This window comes from Erinaceus europaeus, chromosome 2 (genome assembly GCF_950295315.1).
Source record: "Erinaceus europaeus chromosome 2, mEriEur2.1, whole genome shotgun sequence".
Classification (NCBI taxonomy): domain Eukaryota; kingdom Metazoa; phylum Chordata; class Mammalia; order Eulipotyphla; family Erinaceidae; genus Erinaceus; species Erinaceus europaeus.
The window spans coordinates 41,136,376-41,156,336 of record NC_080163.1 but is presented as its reverse complement, the minus strand read 5'-3'; the positions used below and the strand labels follow the sequence as shown (position 1 = coordinate 41,156,336).

The following is a 19,961-nucleotide window of genomic DNA, read 5'->3' as shown; positions in this document are numbered from 1 at the left end:
GTTGGTCTAGTCGTCTGTAGACTCACTATTCTCAGTGTTAAGCAAAGTATTATATTATTTGAGTGCATTGGCTCTACTGTGGAAACAAATAATTCTTTAAGAAAACTATTTCTTCTCCCCCCAGGGAAATAAGAAAGAAATTATTGTGTGAGCCGACTTGGATTCCATATTATGTATCTCTTGAGGGAATTGTGGAAAAGAATGGGGAACAGAGGCAGGTAGCTGACTTGTTTGTCCATCAGTGTTCATACTGCGTGGGTTGAACTGTCCTCTGGGATATAATCAGTGCTTCTGGATTGTGTTCTGTAGTTTCATTTCAGTGCTATTCTTTTCACAATAGTTTCTTTTGTCTGGGTTTTTCTGATACTTTTTCCTCAAAGACATAGTTTTCACTATTCTTACTCACCATGTTGGCACTCTTCTTTTCAGGCAGACCCTGTGTTTTAAGCAACTCTAGTAAATGAAAGCCCATATTTACATCACAGATAAATTAGCATTGAGGATCTGTTCTCTTTAGAACGTATCTTTAACCGTGACTTCTGTTTTAGGGCACTTTAGTTGTTACATTTAAAAACCAACAACAAGGACATACCCAGTTGAGCACACACATTACCATGCACAAGGACCCAGGTTCAAGCTCCTGGTCCCTGTCTGCAGGGGGGCAGCTTCAAAAGCATTAAAGCAGTACTGAAGGTGTTTGTCACCCTCTCCTCTCTCCTATCAAATAAAAACCAACAATAAAATATTCTAGTAGAGTATAGCAGAGACTGTCCCCTTTGAAAGGAAATAACCTCAGGGAGGAGGTAGTGGGGTTGGGTCCTGGACCTTCTCTTAGAAGAGGAATCAGGGGAGCAAGCAATAAAAGGGGGGAGAGAGGGGACCAGGTTTGGAGACAACAAGTGACTTATATGTGACACATGCCTTCCTCTCTGCAGGATTTGACACCAGCATCTTGCCCATCTGCAAGGACTCCCTGGGCTGGATGTTCAATAAATTGGACATGAACTATGACCTCCTGCTTGACCACTCAGAGATCAATGCCATCTACCTGGATAAGTATGAGCCCTGCATCAAGCCTCTCTTCAACTCTTGCGACTCTTTCAAGGATGGCAAGCTCTCTAACAATGAGTGGTGCTACTGCTTCCAGAAGCCTGGAGGTAAGGCAGGAGGGAGGTGGGGATGAGAGCTCACAGCAGTCATGCTGGGCATGGAAGAAATACAGATTACATATTGAAGAAGCTGATTAGACAGACAGAGCTAGGGAGTGAATGATTAGAAAAATATCCTGATGTTTTCTCCCGATTTATTTTCACTCTTAGCGTGGTTTATCAGAATGCTCAAGAATACAGTCAAATATACTATGAGTTCAGAATCTAAATTTGAGGCTCAGAAAGTTCACTCCCACTTGGGTAGAGAGATTCACTTGTGGCTCAAGCTTATCACAAGTTACAGTAGGGATTACCTGAGCAGGGAGCCACATTAGGAGAATGTAAGTATAATGGTTCAATTGGCAGCTATAGGGAACACATATGTGTCACTCCAGTGAGCCTCAGGAAGCTGTCAGGCTGATGGGAAGTGCTTGGATCTGGAGACTGTCACACCTCCATGGAACATTCCTGGAGAATATTTCAGGACATGGGTGCTGGATTCAGAAGGCATCTCAACTCAGTTTGGCTAAATTTAGCTTTTCTATTTGTCCTACTTTCAGCAGTGTGTTGCCATCACCACCTTTTTAAAAAATATTTTATTTGTTATTTATTGGATAGAGACAGAGGAATTGAGAAAGAAGGGGGAGATAGAGGAGAGACACCTGTAGCACTGCTTCACCACTTGTGAAAATTTCCCCCTGCGGGTGACGACAGCAGCTTGAACCTGGATTCTTGAACACTGCAAAATGTGCACAGCCACCTGGCTTTTCTACCTTTTACCTTTACTTTTTACTGCCACCAGGGTTATTGATGGGACTTGATGCCAACATTCTGAATATACTGTGCTGAGCAGCTATTTTTTTTTCTATTTTATTTGACAGGAAATTGAAAGGAAAATTGAGAGGGGTGGGGGAGATTGAGAAAGAAAGACATCTGCAAACCTGTTTCACCACTTGTGAATCATCCCTCCTGCAGGTGGGGAGCTGGGGCTTGAACCCAAGTATTTGCACATGGTAATATGTGTGCTTAACTGGGTATGTCACCACTCAGTCCCTCAACCTTTTCTTTTTAAAAGCATAGCAAAGATTCTCTCTCTTTCTCTTTCTCATTGCTGGGGTTTTGCTACTCTGGGATGACTTTCTTAAATTTTTTATTTATAAGAAGGAAACATTGACAAAACCATAGGAAAAGAGGAGTACAATTCCACACAATTCCCACCACCGGATCTCCGTATCCTATCGCCTCCCCTGTTACCTTTCCTATTCTTTATCCCTCTGGGAGCATGGACCCAGGGTCATTATGGGATGCAGAATGTGGAAGGTCTGGCTTCTGTTATTGCTTCCCTGCTGAACATGAGTGTTGGCAGGTCGATCCATATTCCCAGCCTGTCTCTCTCTTTCCCTAGTGTCCTGGAATTAGAGAGAGAAAGAACCAAAAAGGCAGAGAGAGTGAAAGTAACCGTGGCAATGAAGCTTCCTCCAATGAATATGGGGATATAGTGGGGGGCCTTGAGTTTGAACCTAGGCTCACTATGCAAGTGAGCTATCTTTTGACCCTTCAAGGATCTCTTAACAATACTATGCCTTAGCATTTTCATAAAGTGAAATGAGTGTTCATTTTCATTCTTGCAAAATATATGTTTTCCATATTTTGTGATTGTTGCCAAATTGAGGGACAAGAAATTTCATATATATATATATATATATATACATATATATATGTATATATATATATATGTATATATTTGAGCTACTAATGAGTTTCCTTGTCATATCTATTTTTATACTTTGATTTCAATTAGGTTCTTGGGGAGATTTTTGTTTTAGCTGGAGCTATGAATGTTACAGATATTAAAACTGTCATAGCCATATGCAATATAAACATTGCTTTCTTTTTATATGGTTTTATTTATTCTTAGAGATAGAGAAAAATTGAGAGGGGAGAGGAATAGAGAGGGAGAAAGTCAGAGAGACACCTGAAGCTCTGGTTCAACACTTGTGAAGCTTTCCCCTTGCAGTTGGGGACCAAGGGCTTGAACATGGGTCCTTGTGCACTGTAATGTGTGCGCTCTACCAGGTGCACCACCACCCAGCCCTCCTAAACATTGTTTTCAAACTCTATTTCATTTATTTATTTATTATTTAAATTTCTGGAGCATTTGCCTAGCATATGTGTGATTTCACTTCTAATGGCTACATTTTCATTCTGAGAGACAGACAGAGAGACAGTTACATTGGCGCTTCTTCCAATATGTTGCCATGACTCAGATCTGGGCAGTGCACCTGGAAGTGAAGGCACGCTACTTGGGGAGCTCTTCCACTGGTCTGTAATTCTATTCAGTTTTTCCAAGGAGAATTTTTAGCATAGTTACCACCAGCATACTGGAGGAAACTTTGGTACTGTGGGGCCTTTCCCCTTCTCTTTTTGTAAAAGTTAGCCCAGAGCAGTGAAGCCCTGGTAATGACAACAACAAAAATTAACATTTTAACATGGGGCAATTTCTCCCTGTTTTATCTTACAGTTCCCTAGAAATCCCTAAGTAGATAGAAAGGGATTTCCCATTTTGAGATGGTAAGGCAATTCTCATGTGTTTTCTTCACTGCCTTTCCTTAATCCACTAGAATGCAAGTAAAGCTCACTCTCAACATGTGCCCTTCATTGTCTAAGACTCATCTTTCTCCCTCCAGTATGAGATTCTTTCTCTACCATATATAAAAGTTACACGTGGCATTGACCAAGAAAGCATTTATTTGAGAACAAGGTTTGTGATCTGCAAACAAGGGCACAGTCCCAGGGTAAGTTCTGGCAGGGACAGGGATTGAGGGATTTTTTCAAAGAACAAGAGTGGAAGTAGTCTGAACTTGGGTCATTTTTTTAAACCTTTTGAATTGGTTCTTAATTTTAGTTCTCTCTCTCTCTCTCTCTTTGTTTTTACAAGTAGCTGATACAAGTCTTCAGACAGAAGGTCATAGTATAGGGACTTTTATAACCATCAGCACATGGCCTTCATATTAACAGATAAGGAGGAAACAAGGAATAGTGGAGTTAGGTTGTACTAAGCACTCACCCATAGTCCTCAGCATGGCTGTTAAGAGACTAGGTAGAATCAGTTTACTTAAAGGAGATTCCACAATGTTAGCTTGTTCTGATTTTATGTCCTATTAAAAATATTCATATTTTAGTTTAAGTCACATTTTTAAAATTGCCACCAAAGTGGAGCTCAGTGCCTAAACAAGGAATCCACTACTCCCAGTGGCTATTTTCCCTAGGACAAAGAGAAATTGAAAGGGAATGGGAAAATAGAGAGGAAAAAAGACACCTGCAGCCTTGTTTCACTGCTTTTGAAGCTTCTCCCCTGTAGGTGTGGACCAGAAACTTTTACTAGAGTCCTTGCACATAGTAACCTGTGCACTCAACTGTATGCATTACCTCCTGTCCTCTAAATCACAGTTGTTTTACAATGTATTAAAATTGAAGAACTCTCCTGCCATTATTTTTTCAGCATTTCCATAGATATATGTTTTCATTTATTAATAAGGGGTTTTGAATCAATCAGTTCTTTGTTTTACCAGTTAAAAATTCTTACAGGATTTTTTTTCAGATTTAAACAAATTCAGTAATATATTACTAAATTTCTTTGTCCTAGAACATAATCTTTCTGTTAATCAGGGGAGTTACATTTTTTTTGAGGTTTTGTTCTCACAGATTAATGCTTCCTTTGTGTTTACTATTGTTGCTATTTGTAAATGAAATTGATTTTTCCATTATATCTCCTCACCAGTGGAGTTTCAATATTAATTTTGTCCTCAGCCACTTTACTAAATTCTCATTTTGTTTTTAACAGTTATTCTGGTTAGTTCCCTTGGATTTTTTCAGGTGTGCAATCATATTATTTGCAAACAGTAATCATTTTTTCCTTTTCAATTTTTATACCTGGTTTCTTTTCTCTTTCTTAGCAAGTGCCTTCAAATCGATGTTAACTAATAGTCTTTTTTTTTTTTCTTTCCCTATAATAGAAATTCTTGCAGTGGCTCAGCATTAAGCTGAATGGTAGTTTGGGCCTTGAATTTATATAAAAGCAGGAATTAGGGTTGAAGTGTAGCCATAGTAAAGAAAAGTCTCAGTTCTAATGAACTTGTAGGTTTAATGCCAGGGAAACAGCCTGCTGGCTTCACCAGGAGGTGTAGCTGCAGATAGCACTGACTTAGTGGAATGTCTCTGGAAAGGCTGCCCTTTCCGTAACCACTGAGTCAGCCTGGACACCCCCTCCCTCCCCCCCCCACACACATGCTCTCACTAAGATACAAATTATATGTGTGTGTGTGTGTGTGTGTGTATACATATATGTATGTGTTTTTAAGGAATAAAGGTATAGTTTATCTGTAGTCCTTATATAGTTTATCAACATACATATATTTCCACCAGTCTGTATCACTTTTCCCTGAGATGCAGCATTCTCTGCTTGAGCTCTAGAATTAAAAATTTCTGTATCATTTGATTGCTGTTATATCAGGAGCTCCAGAAACATGGTTATTTCACAACAGGTTTTTAATGTTACTTTGCTTCAGATTAACCTTTGTTTCTTAATTAATTTTCCTCTTTCTGTGTAATTTTTGAATTCTTGAGCCTTTATATCCATGCACTCAACTATAGCCTTACAAAAATCTATTTTTTATTAGAATTCTGGACATCTTAGATAAATCTTTGGTAATTATTTTCATCGGTTCTGTAGCAATTATTTTTTTTCTTATGGATTCTTCAGAATTGTCTTGCTCTTTCTTCTCTTTTCCCTATAGCATTTTAAACTATGTTTCAGTCTCATTTATTGCTTATAGCTCTCAAGAAGTAAAATATATGTATTCTCTTATAATGAGAAACTTGATTCACAGTTAATTGTTTATATGGATGAATGTGATTTTTCCCTCTCTTTAGGATTAGCTTTCTAAAAGTCTATAGCTTTGGCTCTATTTCTGAATAGTTACAAAAATGAGCATTCCCAATTGCAAAATAGTGGTAGTAATGGTACCTACCTCATATGGTTGTTGTGAAGATGAAGCAAGACAGGTACATCTGTAACGTTGTGTGGTGGTATATCATGAGGAGTCAACAACTGACTGTTAAAAAATGTCATAATGCATACTGCTTTTAACCATCAGAGAGAATTTGCTTTTCCTTAGGAAAGCTTCTTATACTAGATGTTATCAGAATGTGCTATACAGTTTCTCCCATGGAATGGGTAGCAAGACCAGGTGGCACTGTGATGTAAATGGGGATCATCACTCCACTGAGAATCCCAGTCAACACCTAGGCAATAGGAGTCCCCAGTTGCCATAGGACCTGCCAAGGCAAGCCATAGTCTAACCAGAGAACTAGCGTGGTTAATTTTCTTTATATTTGAAACAAAATCAGTATCTTCTCTTGAGAAGCAAAAGGCTATCTCACATGTTCATGTACTCTTCATAGCCTGGTGGTTGCCACTGTGGCCATTCCTCACATGAGAACTGACAGCGTCAAAACACATGACAACACACATTTACACATAATATGTATGCAGTAATGAGATCTGCAGTCTGAGAAAAAGACTGACCCCAGATACTCAACTAGGTGGTAGTAGAGCTTAGAGTTAAGGTCTTACTTTCTTCATATATTCATGACTGCCCTTGAACCTTGTGCTTTACTTTCCTGGGATAGTGAGTCATGAATTTAAAGTAGCAAATGTAATCCTCTTACTCTCCTAAAGCAATGCTTTCCTTCTAATTTCTTGGGCTGTGCTGTGGATTAAGAATTCTTAACTATGTATAAATTTGGGTTCAGGTTCATAGAAACCTTAGCTGGTTATTTATTGCCTATTTAAAGGAAGAAGTTCCTGAGCACACTACCCGTTCTACATGGGGACTGACAAAATAGCTCACCTGGCTAGTGTGCATGCTTTACCATTCATGTGACCTAGGTTCAACCTCAGATCCCCCACCATATTGGAGGAAGTTTCAGTGCAATAGTGTGTCCTATCTATCTATCTGAAAAAATCCCAGGAGTGGTGAAAAGACTAAACAAACAAACAAAACCCTTGTATAACCATAACTTATAGAAAGAAAAATTCCTATATAATGCTAGTAGCCCCCTAAATACTATTTAGGTAACTTATGGTATTTGTTTTAATTGGTAGCACTAGTTACCTATGTTTGTTTTGCTGCATGGTAACAACATATGGAATAAATTCACTCTCAGGTGTGTTATTGTCTACATTTCACATCAAGAATAAAGCCAATCATTAGAGATTATATCCTCCACCATCTGGAAACTGACTTTCATAAATTATTTTTTAGGTCTCCCTTGCCAGAATGAAATGAATAGGATTCAGAAGCTGAGCAAGGGGAAAAGTCTGTTGGGTAAGTTTGATTTCTTGCCACTAATTTAAACAACTAATTAAACCTTCCACATCTCTTGTAATATTGAACATAGCTATAGCGATTCATTTAAGAACAACTGTTTCTTGAGAGATACACTTCTTTTTGTTCAGACAGGGATCCTGTAGATAGTTGGTAATAGGTCACAGTCAACTAGATGTAATCGAAGGATTAGTCAGTAGGTTGAGAACTGCATGTTCAACCAGCAGGAGCAGAGGGTACAGGTCAGCCTAGGGATATTGGGCACACACCCCTGCCCCCTCCCAGGGCTGAGTCCAGCATCATTTCTACCAGCAATTCTCCTCTGCCTTGGCTTCTGTTTACTTTCATGAAAGCCCATTGAATAGAGCTCTCCAGTGTGCCATCAACTATAAAACCACTGAAGACCTATAAGCTATAGAATCTCCTCTATTCCCTACATAAAGCTGTTCATGCAAGGAAGAAAATGAACTATATACACCCTTCTAAATGTATGACAGGCTTAAAGGATCTGCATATTTTAAAGTTATTTCTTTGCTCATGTGCCTCATCTCTGGGGCAGTGTGTGTGTGTGTGTGTGTGTGTGTGTGTGTGTGTGTGTGTGTGTGTGTGTGTAAGGTTGTTTATATAACATCTCATTTTTCTTCTATTTCTTTGACTGCTCAGCTGGAAACAAGTGGGTTGTATCAGAACATTTTCCCTGATGTGAACATCTGTGGCCAAGTTAAAGCTTACATGCTGGTCTGCTGAATCTCCATAACCTCATTTCCCTAGCACTTGAAAAGTCATGGTATTCAGAACAGGACATTGCCAAAGAAAGGAGACTTCATGGTTTTCCTTCATTTTGATAATGAGAGCTGACGGCTATAACACAATGATTTAGAATGATTCTGGTTAAGCATGCAGAAGCAGGTGCATTCCCTAAGTAACTGGCCATTCTAGAACTTTACCTGTTTACTTCAAGGGAAAGGTTTTTGCAGATTGTCAAATATGGATGTCCTGTGAAGTCTGATGATTGCTGGTTTCTGCTGTTTTGGATCACCTTGAATTGCACATTTCCTTCTCCTCCTTTTATAAAATTACCTATTTCACTGGCTGCCTTCAAAATCCCACTACTAACAACATTCTGTTTTGACTCAGGAAAAACTTCAGAGTTGTGATTATGCCCTTACCGAGCCCAGTATCAACACCCCCCCGACACACACACACACATAAAAATGTCTTTCTGACTTTGAGGCAAAGTGAGCTGAATCTATACCTCATGGCTCCCCCCCTTACCCCCCCCCCCACACACACACCAGCTAAAGGCTGAATGTTCTGATTCCTCCAGTGGGAGGTAATTTGGGATTTGTCTAGGGCCTAGAGGTAGTTATGGAACTAGTATAATGCTATTTTAAAAATTACTTTCACCAGATCTAGTTATCTTCTTACTGCCCCATTGTTTACAATACATGAAACATTTCTAAGGTCTGAGATAAAAAGTCTCCCCAAACCCTACTATGAACCCTCCCCACCCCCACCCCACCCCCAGTTTTAATGCTTAATTCATCATATAGCCCCACACACAGAGATCATTCTGCCTGACTCATAAAAATGCCACTTATTTGCTTACAAATTAATTTTCACATGAGCAAATCTCCTAATATAATAAATATGTATTCAGGAGCACTCAGGTTCAAAAATAAAACAAGCAACAACAAGTTTTAATTAGTTATAATTACTGCCTACTTAGGAAACATGGTGGTAATCCTATTACATTATAGATTGAGAGTAGCACCTGCCTCTTAGCAACCTGGGAGCTCAACCCAACATACTTTTTTGTTTATTGTTATTATTCTCCATCCACAGCACAAAGAGGTGGGTGGGCCAGCATCTTCTCACTTCTTCTTTGCAGACCTTGACAATCTGCTCACACATGTGTCTGTTTTAGAACCTGGAAAAGCACCCTCTTTCTCTTCTTCTTCCTACTCCCTGTAGAGTAGGGGATGCACCAGTTTGAGCTCCCAAACAAAAGTGTGGGAAACACCTCTAATTGTGACACCAGCAGACTTTTCTAAGAGTCAGAGGATGTTCTAATGGGTACCTTCCTATCTATCATCTCAGAAATCAAATTAGAGTCTGTTCATCTTGGAATAGCTTGGTGAGCAGACTGAAACCTCAGTCCTCCAAGTTTAAGTCGGCCCCCAAATTTTCCACCTGTAGTACATGCCTGATCTAAGGTCTAGTCCATAAAATGGAATTATGGAATGGGAATCCACTGTGACAAATAGAAGCCTCTGTTCTCCATATGCTGATGGAGACTCTTTGACTAAATCAGAGACCAATGAGTCTACCCTAAGAAAACTCAAATTAGGGTGTCAGGCAGTAGTGCAGCGGGTTAAGCACACATGGCACAAAGCACAAGTATGGTTCTAAAGATCCTGGTTCGAGCCTCTGGCTCCCCACCTGCAGGGAACGTCGCTTCACAAGCTGTGAAGTAGGTCTGCAGGTATCTATCTTTCCCTCTCTCTGACTTACCCTCCTCTCTCGATGTCTCTCTGTCCTATCCAACAACATCAAGAACAACAACAATAATAATCACAACAGCAATAAAACAACAAGGGCAACAGAAGGGGAAAAAATAGCCTCTAGGAGCAGTGGATTCATGGTACAGGAACCGAGCCTCAGCAATAACTCTGGAGGCAAAAAAAGAAAAGAAAACTCAAATTAAAGACTATCATAAATAAGGATTCTGCATTGCCATCAAACTTCCTATTGGCAATACTAATATCACACAAAATAATGATAAATATAAAGTGCTAAAATAACTTAATAGAATTTAAAATATGTCCCAAAGGCCATTCACATGTGATGATGGACGTTCTTTCAAACCAAAAGTGGGGTAGGTTTACTAGCCTCTAAAGGTTACTTCTTGTTCAGGAAGACAACTAGTTCCAGAGGTATTAATCATGAGTGATAAGACATGATGGTAAATCTAAATAAATATGACCTTTAAAAATTTATAGTAAGTTCAATTTCAGACTACAGAGGAAGTATGAAAATATATGATAAAATGATAAATTTCCAGCTGTCTGAGAGAAAATATAATTACCTTTAGGTCCTGTTAGAAAATAAGGCAGTCTAGTTTTTAAATGTATTGAAGGTAAAACATGGAATAAAGAACAGTTGATTGTTTCAACAGAAGGCCCAGAAATGGAGGAGAAACATGATAAATAAAAACAATGGCAAGCTTATCTATAACCACAACAAATGTGAACAGATAAAACTCATTTATTCTAAGATATGTGAAGTGATAGTTTAAAACAGGAGTTGCATGTAAAACAATTCTGTAGAAACTTAAAAAATAGTAAAAATTGACAAAAATGAATGTAATTTTGAAACATTTGTTTCATAATTTAAGGAGTTGGATAGTGAAGTGAAACTTAGAAAAGGATAGTATCTTCAAATACATTTATAAAAACAAATAGGGGCTTGGTGGTGGAACACCTGGTTAAATGCACACATTATAGTGCACAAGGACCCAGGTTCAAGCCCCTGGCCCCCACCTGCAGGGGAAAGCTTCACAAGTGGTGAAGGAGGGCTGCAGGCTTCTCTTTATACCTTCCCCTCTCTGTATCTCCTCCTCCTTCCTCTCAATTACTCTCTGTTTCTATCCAATACTAAATTATATAAAGATATAAAAATAACAAACATAAATAAGAACAAAGTAGAGATGACAGGTTGTAACACACCCAACAGAGCACAAGATACTCAGGTTCAAACTCCCAGTCCCCATTGCAGGTCTCTCTCTCTCTCTCATTCTCTCTCTCCCTTTTAACTCCTCTAGCTCTATCAGAAAAGAAAGGAAGGAAAATAACCACTGAAGAATGCTGGAGACATTAGAAATTATACAGCAATTTCTTGACCCCAGGGATAACCCTGATGGCAAAAAAAGAAGAGTAAATCATAAGAAAAATAGACATTTGGCAATATGAGTCAGATATTATTCCACTTAAAGTGAAATGTAGGCTCAGGTCAGAATACTGTAAACATGTAGCTTTCAAACTCCGGCATATATCAGAATCATTTGAAAAGATCCTACTCTCAGTTTTTGATTCAGCAGGTCTGAGGTGGGGGCCCAAGAGTTTGTACTCAGATGTTTCTAGGGACTGAGTAATGGCACACCAACTAAAGTGCACAAGTTACTGTGCATGCAGAACCCAGTTCAAGTCCCTGGTCCCCATTTGGAGAAGAGAAACTTCAGGAGTGGTGGATCAAGATACAGGTGTCTCTCGACCTATCAAAAAATAATAATGTTTCCCATGGATGGGATATGATGTATTGCATGAAAGCAAAATACTGGGGAAGGAAGGGGAGGGAGAGGTGGAATAGAACTTGGGAGTCCTGGTGTGAAACTGCACCCGTGTGTCAGTGAATACACTGTAAGCCATTAACCCCCTCAATAAAAAAAAAGTTTCCATTTGATTCTACATCCTTGGAAAATATTTTGAGATAATAGTTATGTAAACCTACTGAAATGGGTTCCCAAAGAAACAGGTGACCCAACTAAACAAGAGCTATTCATTTAAATTGAAGTAGAAATGATATTCTCAATCCTTAAACTAGCACTGGACCCAACTATTTTATGAGAAATTTCTTCACAGAAGAGATTATTCTCATTTTCTTCAAAATATCTAGTATATAGAAAAAGATAGAATCCTGAATAATCTTATCAATTACTTGCTCTGATGTTCCATCAGTAGTATCCCAATACAAGGTGTCACGACGAAGTGGTGCTTATTCCACATAAAAACAGATGCAACTTTTTTTAATTTTTTTTATTTAAGAAAGGAAACATTGGGAGTCGGGCTGTAGCGCAGCGGGTTAAGCGCAGGTGGCGCAAAGCACAAGGACCGGCATAAGGATCCCGGTTCGAACCCCGGCTCCCCACCTGCAGGGGAGTCGCTTCACAGGCGGTGAAGCAGGTCTGCAGGTGTCTATCTTTCTCTCCTCCTCTCTGTCTTCCCCTCCTCTCTCTATTTCTCTCTGTCCTATCCAACAATGACAACAACAATAATAACTACAACAATAAAACAACAAGGGCAACAAAAGGGAATAAATAAAATAAATATTAAAAAAAAATTTTAAAAAAAGAAAGGAAACATTAACAAAACTGTAAATGTACCTTCTAATAAAAAGCCACTAGTAGCTTCTCATTGAAAGTATATTAAAAAGATACAAATTATGGTTTTTAATTATTTAAAAAAAGCTGCTGTGATAAGAGTATTTTTTTTTCTAATTTTATTTGTTTATTGGATGGAGATAGCCAGAAATCAAGAGGGAAGGGATCAAAGACACCTGCAACATTCCTTCACCACTCACAAAGCTTTTCCCTTGAAGGTGGAAACCGGAGGCTCAATCCTAGGTCTTTGCACATTGTAACATGTGCACTCAACCGGGTGTGCCACCACCTGGGCCCCTTTTTAAAATTTCTATTACTATTATTATTATATTTACTTATTTATTTTATAAGAGCACTGCTCAGCTCTGGCTTATGGTTGTTTGAACCCAGGACTTTGGAGCCTCAGGCATGGCAGTCTCTTTGCATAACAATTATGATATCTACCCCTTGGAAATTTAAAACCTTAACAGACCAACTGTTATTAGGGAAACTAAGTGAAGGCTCAAAAATTTCCCTGCAAAGATAAAAACAGAACCAGGTGGTTTCACTGGTGAATTTTAGCAAATATTTAAAGAAAAATTAATACCATGACAATTTTTTTTAATAAAAAATCCAAAAGGGGAGGGATACTCCTAAACTCTTGTGTATATGTGTGATGAGCCATGGCTTTGAACGTACATGATTTCACTGGTCTAGGCCTGCTTTTTCATTGAGATACAGAGACAAAATGACACCACAGAACAAGTGTTCCCTTGGTGCTGTGTTAAGAATATGGGTCACATGCATGGCCAGGCAGGTCTCCTATCTAGTGGCCTATTACATTTGTCCATACTCTTTTAAGAGGTCAGCAGTGTTCTGCTATTAAAATCATAAAAGAATATAAGATACAAGTATCACATATTAATAAGTATGCAAAAATTCTCCAAAGCAGATTTTAGCAACACACTAAAAAGATCATTAATTCACCACAGCCAAGTGGAGTTTAGCCCCAAAGGCAAAGAAAGGTTTAACATAGACAAATCAGTGTGATATTTTCCATTAACAGAATTGGGGGGGGGGTCATATGATTACCTCAACAGACAGAAAGAGCATGACACAATTTAACATCTCAAGATAAAAACTTAACACATTATACATATAAGTAATATACCTCAATATGATAAGTAATACATATGATAAGCTTATAGATAAATATTCAATGGGAAACAGAAATGTTTGCCCTCTAAATTCAGGAATCAGACAAGACTACCCACTCTTACCAATTCTATTTAGCATATCAGTGGAAGACTGAGTTAAAGCAAATTTGCAAGAAAAAAAGAAACAAAATGTCTCAGAACTAGGAAGAAGTAAACTCTCTATTGGTAGATGACATATTTTTATATACTTAACATCCTAAAGACTTCACCAAAATATTATTAAATCTAATCAACAAATTCAGTAATGAGGAAGGATATAAGTCAGCACACAAAAATCAATAATATTTGTATACACTAACAATTAATTACCTAAAAAGGGAATAAAGGATTGATCCCATTTACAAAAACATCAAAAAGAAAATCCTTAGGAATGAATTTAAGAGGGTAAAATATAGACTGAAAACTTTAGTATATTGATTAAATAAACTGAAGATATGCATAAATAGAAAAGTATCATGTGTTGGAAGAAATTTCAGGAAAATATATAAAAATAGAGCTGCAGAAATACAATAAATATAGATTTAAGTATTATTTTACAGATGACTCTTGACCCAAAATGATTCAAGGAGTCATTTCAATCTCTATCAGGATTCCAGTGGCATTAATTTAAACATAGGAAGGAAAAGTCTGAAATCTGTATGAAAACACAAAAGACACCAAATGGTCAAAGCAATACTGGCAAAGAAGAATAAAACTAGAGGTATTACACTTCCTGACTTCAAACTACCCTCCAAAGAATAAGTAGTCAAGTTGTAATATATATATATATATATATATATATGTGAATATACATATACACATACACATACATATACATACATACACATACACAATGAATTGCTATACAGCTGCTAAAAGTGATATCTCATCTTCGATGGAACTTGAGGGAATCATGTTAAGTGAGATCAAAACAATAATCACAAATACTGGGTGATTTCACTCATAGACCTTAAGAAACAGGGGCAGAAGGGGAAAACACAAAATAAGACCTGGCCTGGCTGTGATGCACTACACCAAAGCAAAAGACTCTGGGGAAGTAAAGGGATAGGGAGCTTGGGGGTCCTGATGCATGATGGTGGAAAAGAATCTAAGTTGGCTGTGAGAGAGTTTAAAGAGTTGTCACAAGGAGATAAGAACTTATACCCAGGGACCAGGCTGTAGTGCAGCAGGTTAAGCACACATGGCACAGAGCACAAGGGACCAGGTTAAGCGCACATGGTACAGAGCACAAGGACCCATATAAAGATCCTGGTTGGAACCTCCAGCTCCCCATCTGCAGGGGGGTCACTTCACAAGCAGTGAAGTGGTCTGCAGGTGTCTATCTTTCTCTTCCCCTCTCTGTCTTCCCATCCTCTCTCTATTTCTCTCTGTCCTAGCCAACAATGAAAGTAATAACAACAATAGCAACATGGACAATGAAAGAGAAAAATGGCCTCCAGGAGCAGTGGATTCATAGTGTAGGCACCAAGCCCCAGAAATTGAAGGCAAAAAATAATAGAAAAAAAAAAGAAATTATACCCATGTGTCAACAACTTTACTGTAAGCTATTAACTGCCTCCCAATAATGTAATCTAGAAACACAGATCAAATTAGAGATTCAAGAAATACAACCATATATAGTCAAATAATATTTAATAAAGTGGTCAAGAATATTCGATGGAGAAGACAGTCTCTTCAATAAATGGTGCTGTGATAATTGGATACTCACATATAAAATAATGATCTATGCCCATTATCTTGGACCAATCACAAAAATTTACTAGAACTAGATTAAAGATTTAAAAGAGGAACCAGAAAGATAGCTCACTTGGAAAGTGTTTGCTTTTTCATGTATACAGCCCAGGTTCAAGCCCAGCCCCAACTGTACTGAATGACATTTTGGTGCTGTGGTGTTTTTGTTTGTTTGTTTTTCTCTCTATCTCTGGATTTCTATTTGAAAAAGTCAGACTGGAATAGTGAAACTTCAGTGATGCCAATAAATGAATAAATGAATAAGAAAATGCATACTTAAAAGAAATACCAGAAACCTCCTAGAAGAAAAACTTAAATAACTGATAAAGTTCTTGTTATGTGACACTTAAAGCACAAGCAAACAACAACAAAAATACTCAAGTTGGAAAAATAGGAATAAATATATATATCTAGCTAAAAAGCTTCTGGGCAGGAAAAGAAATGATCAACAAAATGAAAAGACCACAGACACAATAGGAATACACACACTCAAGTGAATATTGTTCACTCATTAACAAAGTAAGAACAATTCTGCCCATTGCAGCAATGTGAATGGACCTGGAGGGCATTTCTGCTAAGCAAAAAGAATCAAACAAAATCTATATAACTCAACCTACATGTGATATTTTAACACAAACTTATAGAAAAACAAATTAATATTGCAATTGCTAGAGTCAGGCTCTGAAGACTAAGGGAATTCAATGAAGGTGGTCATAAGTTATGATTTTTCAGTTATAATGTACATAATTACTATGGAGGCGATGTATACCCACATGATTATAGCTACACTGATGTGTAGTATCTGTGAAAGTTGTTTAAATATATTTACTTATTGAATAGAGACAGAGAAATCAAGAGGGTGAGGGAGATAGAAAAGGAGGGCAAAGAGCCATCTGCAGCATTATTTCACTGCTCATGAACCTTCCCCTGCAGGTGAGCACTGGAGGCTTGAACCCAGTTCCTTGAGCATTGCAACATGTATGCTTAATTAGGTATATCACTGCCTGGCCCTTCCATAAAAGTTCTTAAAGGTGAACAATAAGAACATTCATCTTTTCATCTTTGTGTCTATATGATGATTACAGATGTTGACTAAACCGGTGGTCATTTAGTAAGAAATCAGATGCTATATACCTCACACCCACAATGCTAGATTTCAATTACATCTCTGCAAACCTGGACAAAGTTCAAAGGTATCTACAGGAGAAGTGCTGATTCACAGTAAAAGACAAATAATAACTCATCCATGGAGGAGGCTAGTGTAACTCTGAATCAGTTCCCAGGGCCTGTGATCTTGACTCCGGGCTGATCAAGTGTACTCCCTCAACCCCGTGATCTGCTAGCTCCACGGCGGCAGCCTTGGCTCTCTACCTAAGGAGATGCTAACTGACTCAATTGCACCTTTTCTTCCCCCAGGAGCATTCATACCTCGCTGTAATGAGGAGGGCTATTACAAAGCTACACAGTGCCATGGCAGCACTGGACAGTGCTGGTGTGTGGATAAATATGGGAACGAGCTGGCTGGCTCCAGAAAACAGGGTGCCGTGAGCTGTGGTGAGTATGATCCCTGTGTCAATCCCCTTGGGACCTCTGTCCTCATGGTAGGAGCTGATCATAAGAATTCCAAGCAACCTGGAAGGTGGTACAGTGAATCAGTTGCTTAACTGTTGAGCATGAGGTCCTAGTCTTGATCCCTGTCTTCTTGCATGTACCAGAATGATTCTCTTTCTGTTCGCTATATCATTACCAAAGAAAATAAGTCTTTAAGAAAGGCAACCTAGTAAGATAGTGCAGAGGATAAAGTACTGGACCTTCAAGAATGAAGTCCCGAATTTGATCCCAGCATTGCATGTGGCAGAGTGTTGTTCTGGTTTCCCCCCCATTAATAAACAAGCAGAGCTTTAAAAAGAAGTTCACGATATGGTTATGGTCTCCGGTAAGCTTACCCTGGAGGCCGAGAAACCCTGAAACCCAGTGAGATCATTTCTAACTAGCTTTTTAAACAGGTAGGACTGTCACAAGCAAAGGACAAGCTAGACAGCCATCACTTTTACTTAGAATAAACCTCTCATGGAGGTAGCAGCCTCGCCAGTGTCCTGGACCATTTCAGGCCAAGCTGGCATGGTCTGTCCTAATGGCTAAGTCCCAGCAAGGGGAAGCCCTGCCACTGGCTCATGTGGGGTGAATAGAAACTAAACCCAGGTCCTGTCTCCCTTCTAACCACTTCAGAAGAAGAGCAGGAAACCTCGGGGGACTTTGGCAGTGGCGGTTCCGTGGTCCTGCTGGATGACTTGGAGGATGAGCAGGAGCTGGGGCCGAAGAACAGGCTGGGGAAGCTGAGGGTGCACGCCCGTGCAGTGAGGGAGGACGACGAGGACGAAGATGACGACAAAGAGGATGAGATCGGCTACATATGGTAGTCCCCCCCAACACCCATCCCCCCCAGAAGAGGACACAGAGGTTTCACACAAACTTGCAAGTCACTTCCTATTCCTGCATTTGTATGTAAGACTCATGGCACCAGCACCCAGGCCTGGTCTCCATTGTCGCTCTCTATGCCCAGTCCAAGGTTTGGAAGACGCCTTGTTCCTAGAACGTTCTGACTCTGCGGACACTTGTGTGGGAAGGACAGTGTTTTATCTTTGCTTTGTAGACAGGAGGCTGGGGGCTGACTCGAGGAAAGCCTTCTGGCCCCTGAGATTTTTGCAAGGAGCATGTGATTTGTGTGGGGTTCTGACAGTGCAGGGAGCCCCTCTCCCCTGCCTCTAAATGTCTGAAACCCCTTGTGCCCATCCACGTGGCGATCGCCACAGCATGGTTTCCCAGCCTTACAGTGTCTAAGTGCTTCTCTTGTGTCCTGTAGCTGTTGTGGAAAACACACCGCACTGTACCTTCCCCTCCTGACCACCCCCTCCCATTTAAATATTAGTTTTCACATCACTATCTCTGGTTTCCTATAAACAGCAGCCTTAATTCAGTCAAGAGTCCCTTTGGAGAACTGATTATTTAAATACAGTGTCTGAATGTTTCTCTGTGCATGCATAAATATGACTGTACAAGAGACTTATCTGTGTTCCTCACAGACACATACACACCTTTTGAAAAAAAAGTATTTAGGATATATTTTTTAAAAAAAGCTCATTTGAAAGAACATTATAAATCTGCCAGCTTGTCCAACCTAGGTTGCAACATCTCAAATAAAAACTTCCACTCAGTGTCCTTCTTTAGCACTAGCAGTTGGCGCTTGTAGCCTGCAGGCTGAGGAGTTTCTTGTCTATGCATCAGCAGAGTTACTGGAAGCCTAAATCACTTTTCTTGCAGAAGCCATGCGCCTCCTACATGGGCAGCTTCACAAGCCATCTCTTCCATTTCAGCTCCAAAGCCCCCATTGGGCTGTAGTGGTCCTGTCTGCCACAGGCTTCTCCCTTCCTGACCTACTCAAGGGCTTTTTCTAAGGCATCAACACCACCTCCAGTCCCTGTCCCTGCTCTCTGAGAAGAGAAAACCACAGTGTTCCTTAGAAGAAAAAATCAGAATTCCTAACTCAATGTTTTGCTTTCTGCTCCCTCCCTACCCCCTTCTAAATCATGGTGAGGGTACAGGTGCTGGATTTTTATATCATTCATTTGAAAAAACTCAAAGATGGAAATCTAGATAGAACTTCACAAAAAAATGTGATAAAAAACAGACCTTGGATTCCTAAGAACTTGTACTGTCCCCACACCCTCACCTATACAAGTATCAAGATGCTGATGAAGAAAACCCTTCTCCATTGCCTTTCTTCTCCCCAAGTATACTTATTATTAAGCTCTAAATTTGGTAGCATCACCTTTCTCTATTCTTTAGGGTTCCCTACCCTATTCAGCTAGCCCAGATACAAGTACCAAAGAGTAGTCATCAAAGTGGTCCCATTTAGTTCAGTTCCTGCCTGAACTCCTGCGATACCTGGTTTCTGCCTGCCTAGATTTTGCCTCAGTCAGTCACCCAGCAAGCCTCCCTGACTCCCGTGTGTTTTTCTTTCTTCTCCCCTGATCTCAGTAAGTCCATACTACAAAGACATAAACTCAGGCAAAACCCCCTACTCAGCCTACCTTGATCACAGCAACAGCTGGCCATGCCCCTAGCTCAAAACTGACCATTTGTTTGCACTTTACCAACCCATCTCAGATTACCATTTACCAGTCTTTGCAGTGGCTGAACACAGTGGCACTGTGCCCAGAGTTAGTTCCAGACAAGAATGAACGACCTTCATACAGCTAACTCCTTTGACCTGAAAGCCTTGCATGGAAGGATCCCAGGCAGGAGAACACAGATAAGATCTGTGCTAGGATCTCAGCTC

The 19,961-nt window shown here is 39.5% G+C and overlaps 1 protein-coding gene across 1 annotated transcript in view; it reads left to right on the top strand.

The window, feature by feature from the left end:
• The window catches only part of SPOCK1 (SPARC (osteonectin), cwcv and kazal like domains proteoglycan 1), a 657,613-nt gene extending 639,396 nt beyond the window's left edge, over window positions 1-18,217 (top strand). Inside the window, exons 8-11 of the mRNA XM_007517572.3 lie at window positions 936-1,157; window positions 7,475-7,537; window positions 17,039-17,176; window positions 17,852-18,217. Coding sequence (XP_007517634.2) covers window positions 936-1,157; window positions 7,475-7,537; window positions 17,039-17,176; window positions 17,852-18,042 — 614 coding nt within the window. The 3' untranslated portion in view covers window positions 18,043-18,217. The remainder of the gene's footprint in view (window positions 1-935; window positions 1,158-7,474; window positions 7,538-17,038; window positions 17,177-17,851) is intronic.
• Window positions 18,218-19,961: the final 1,744 nt, after the last annotated feature.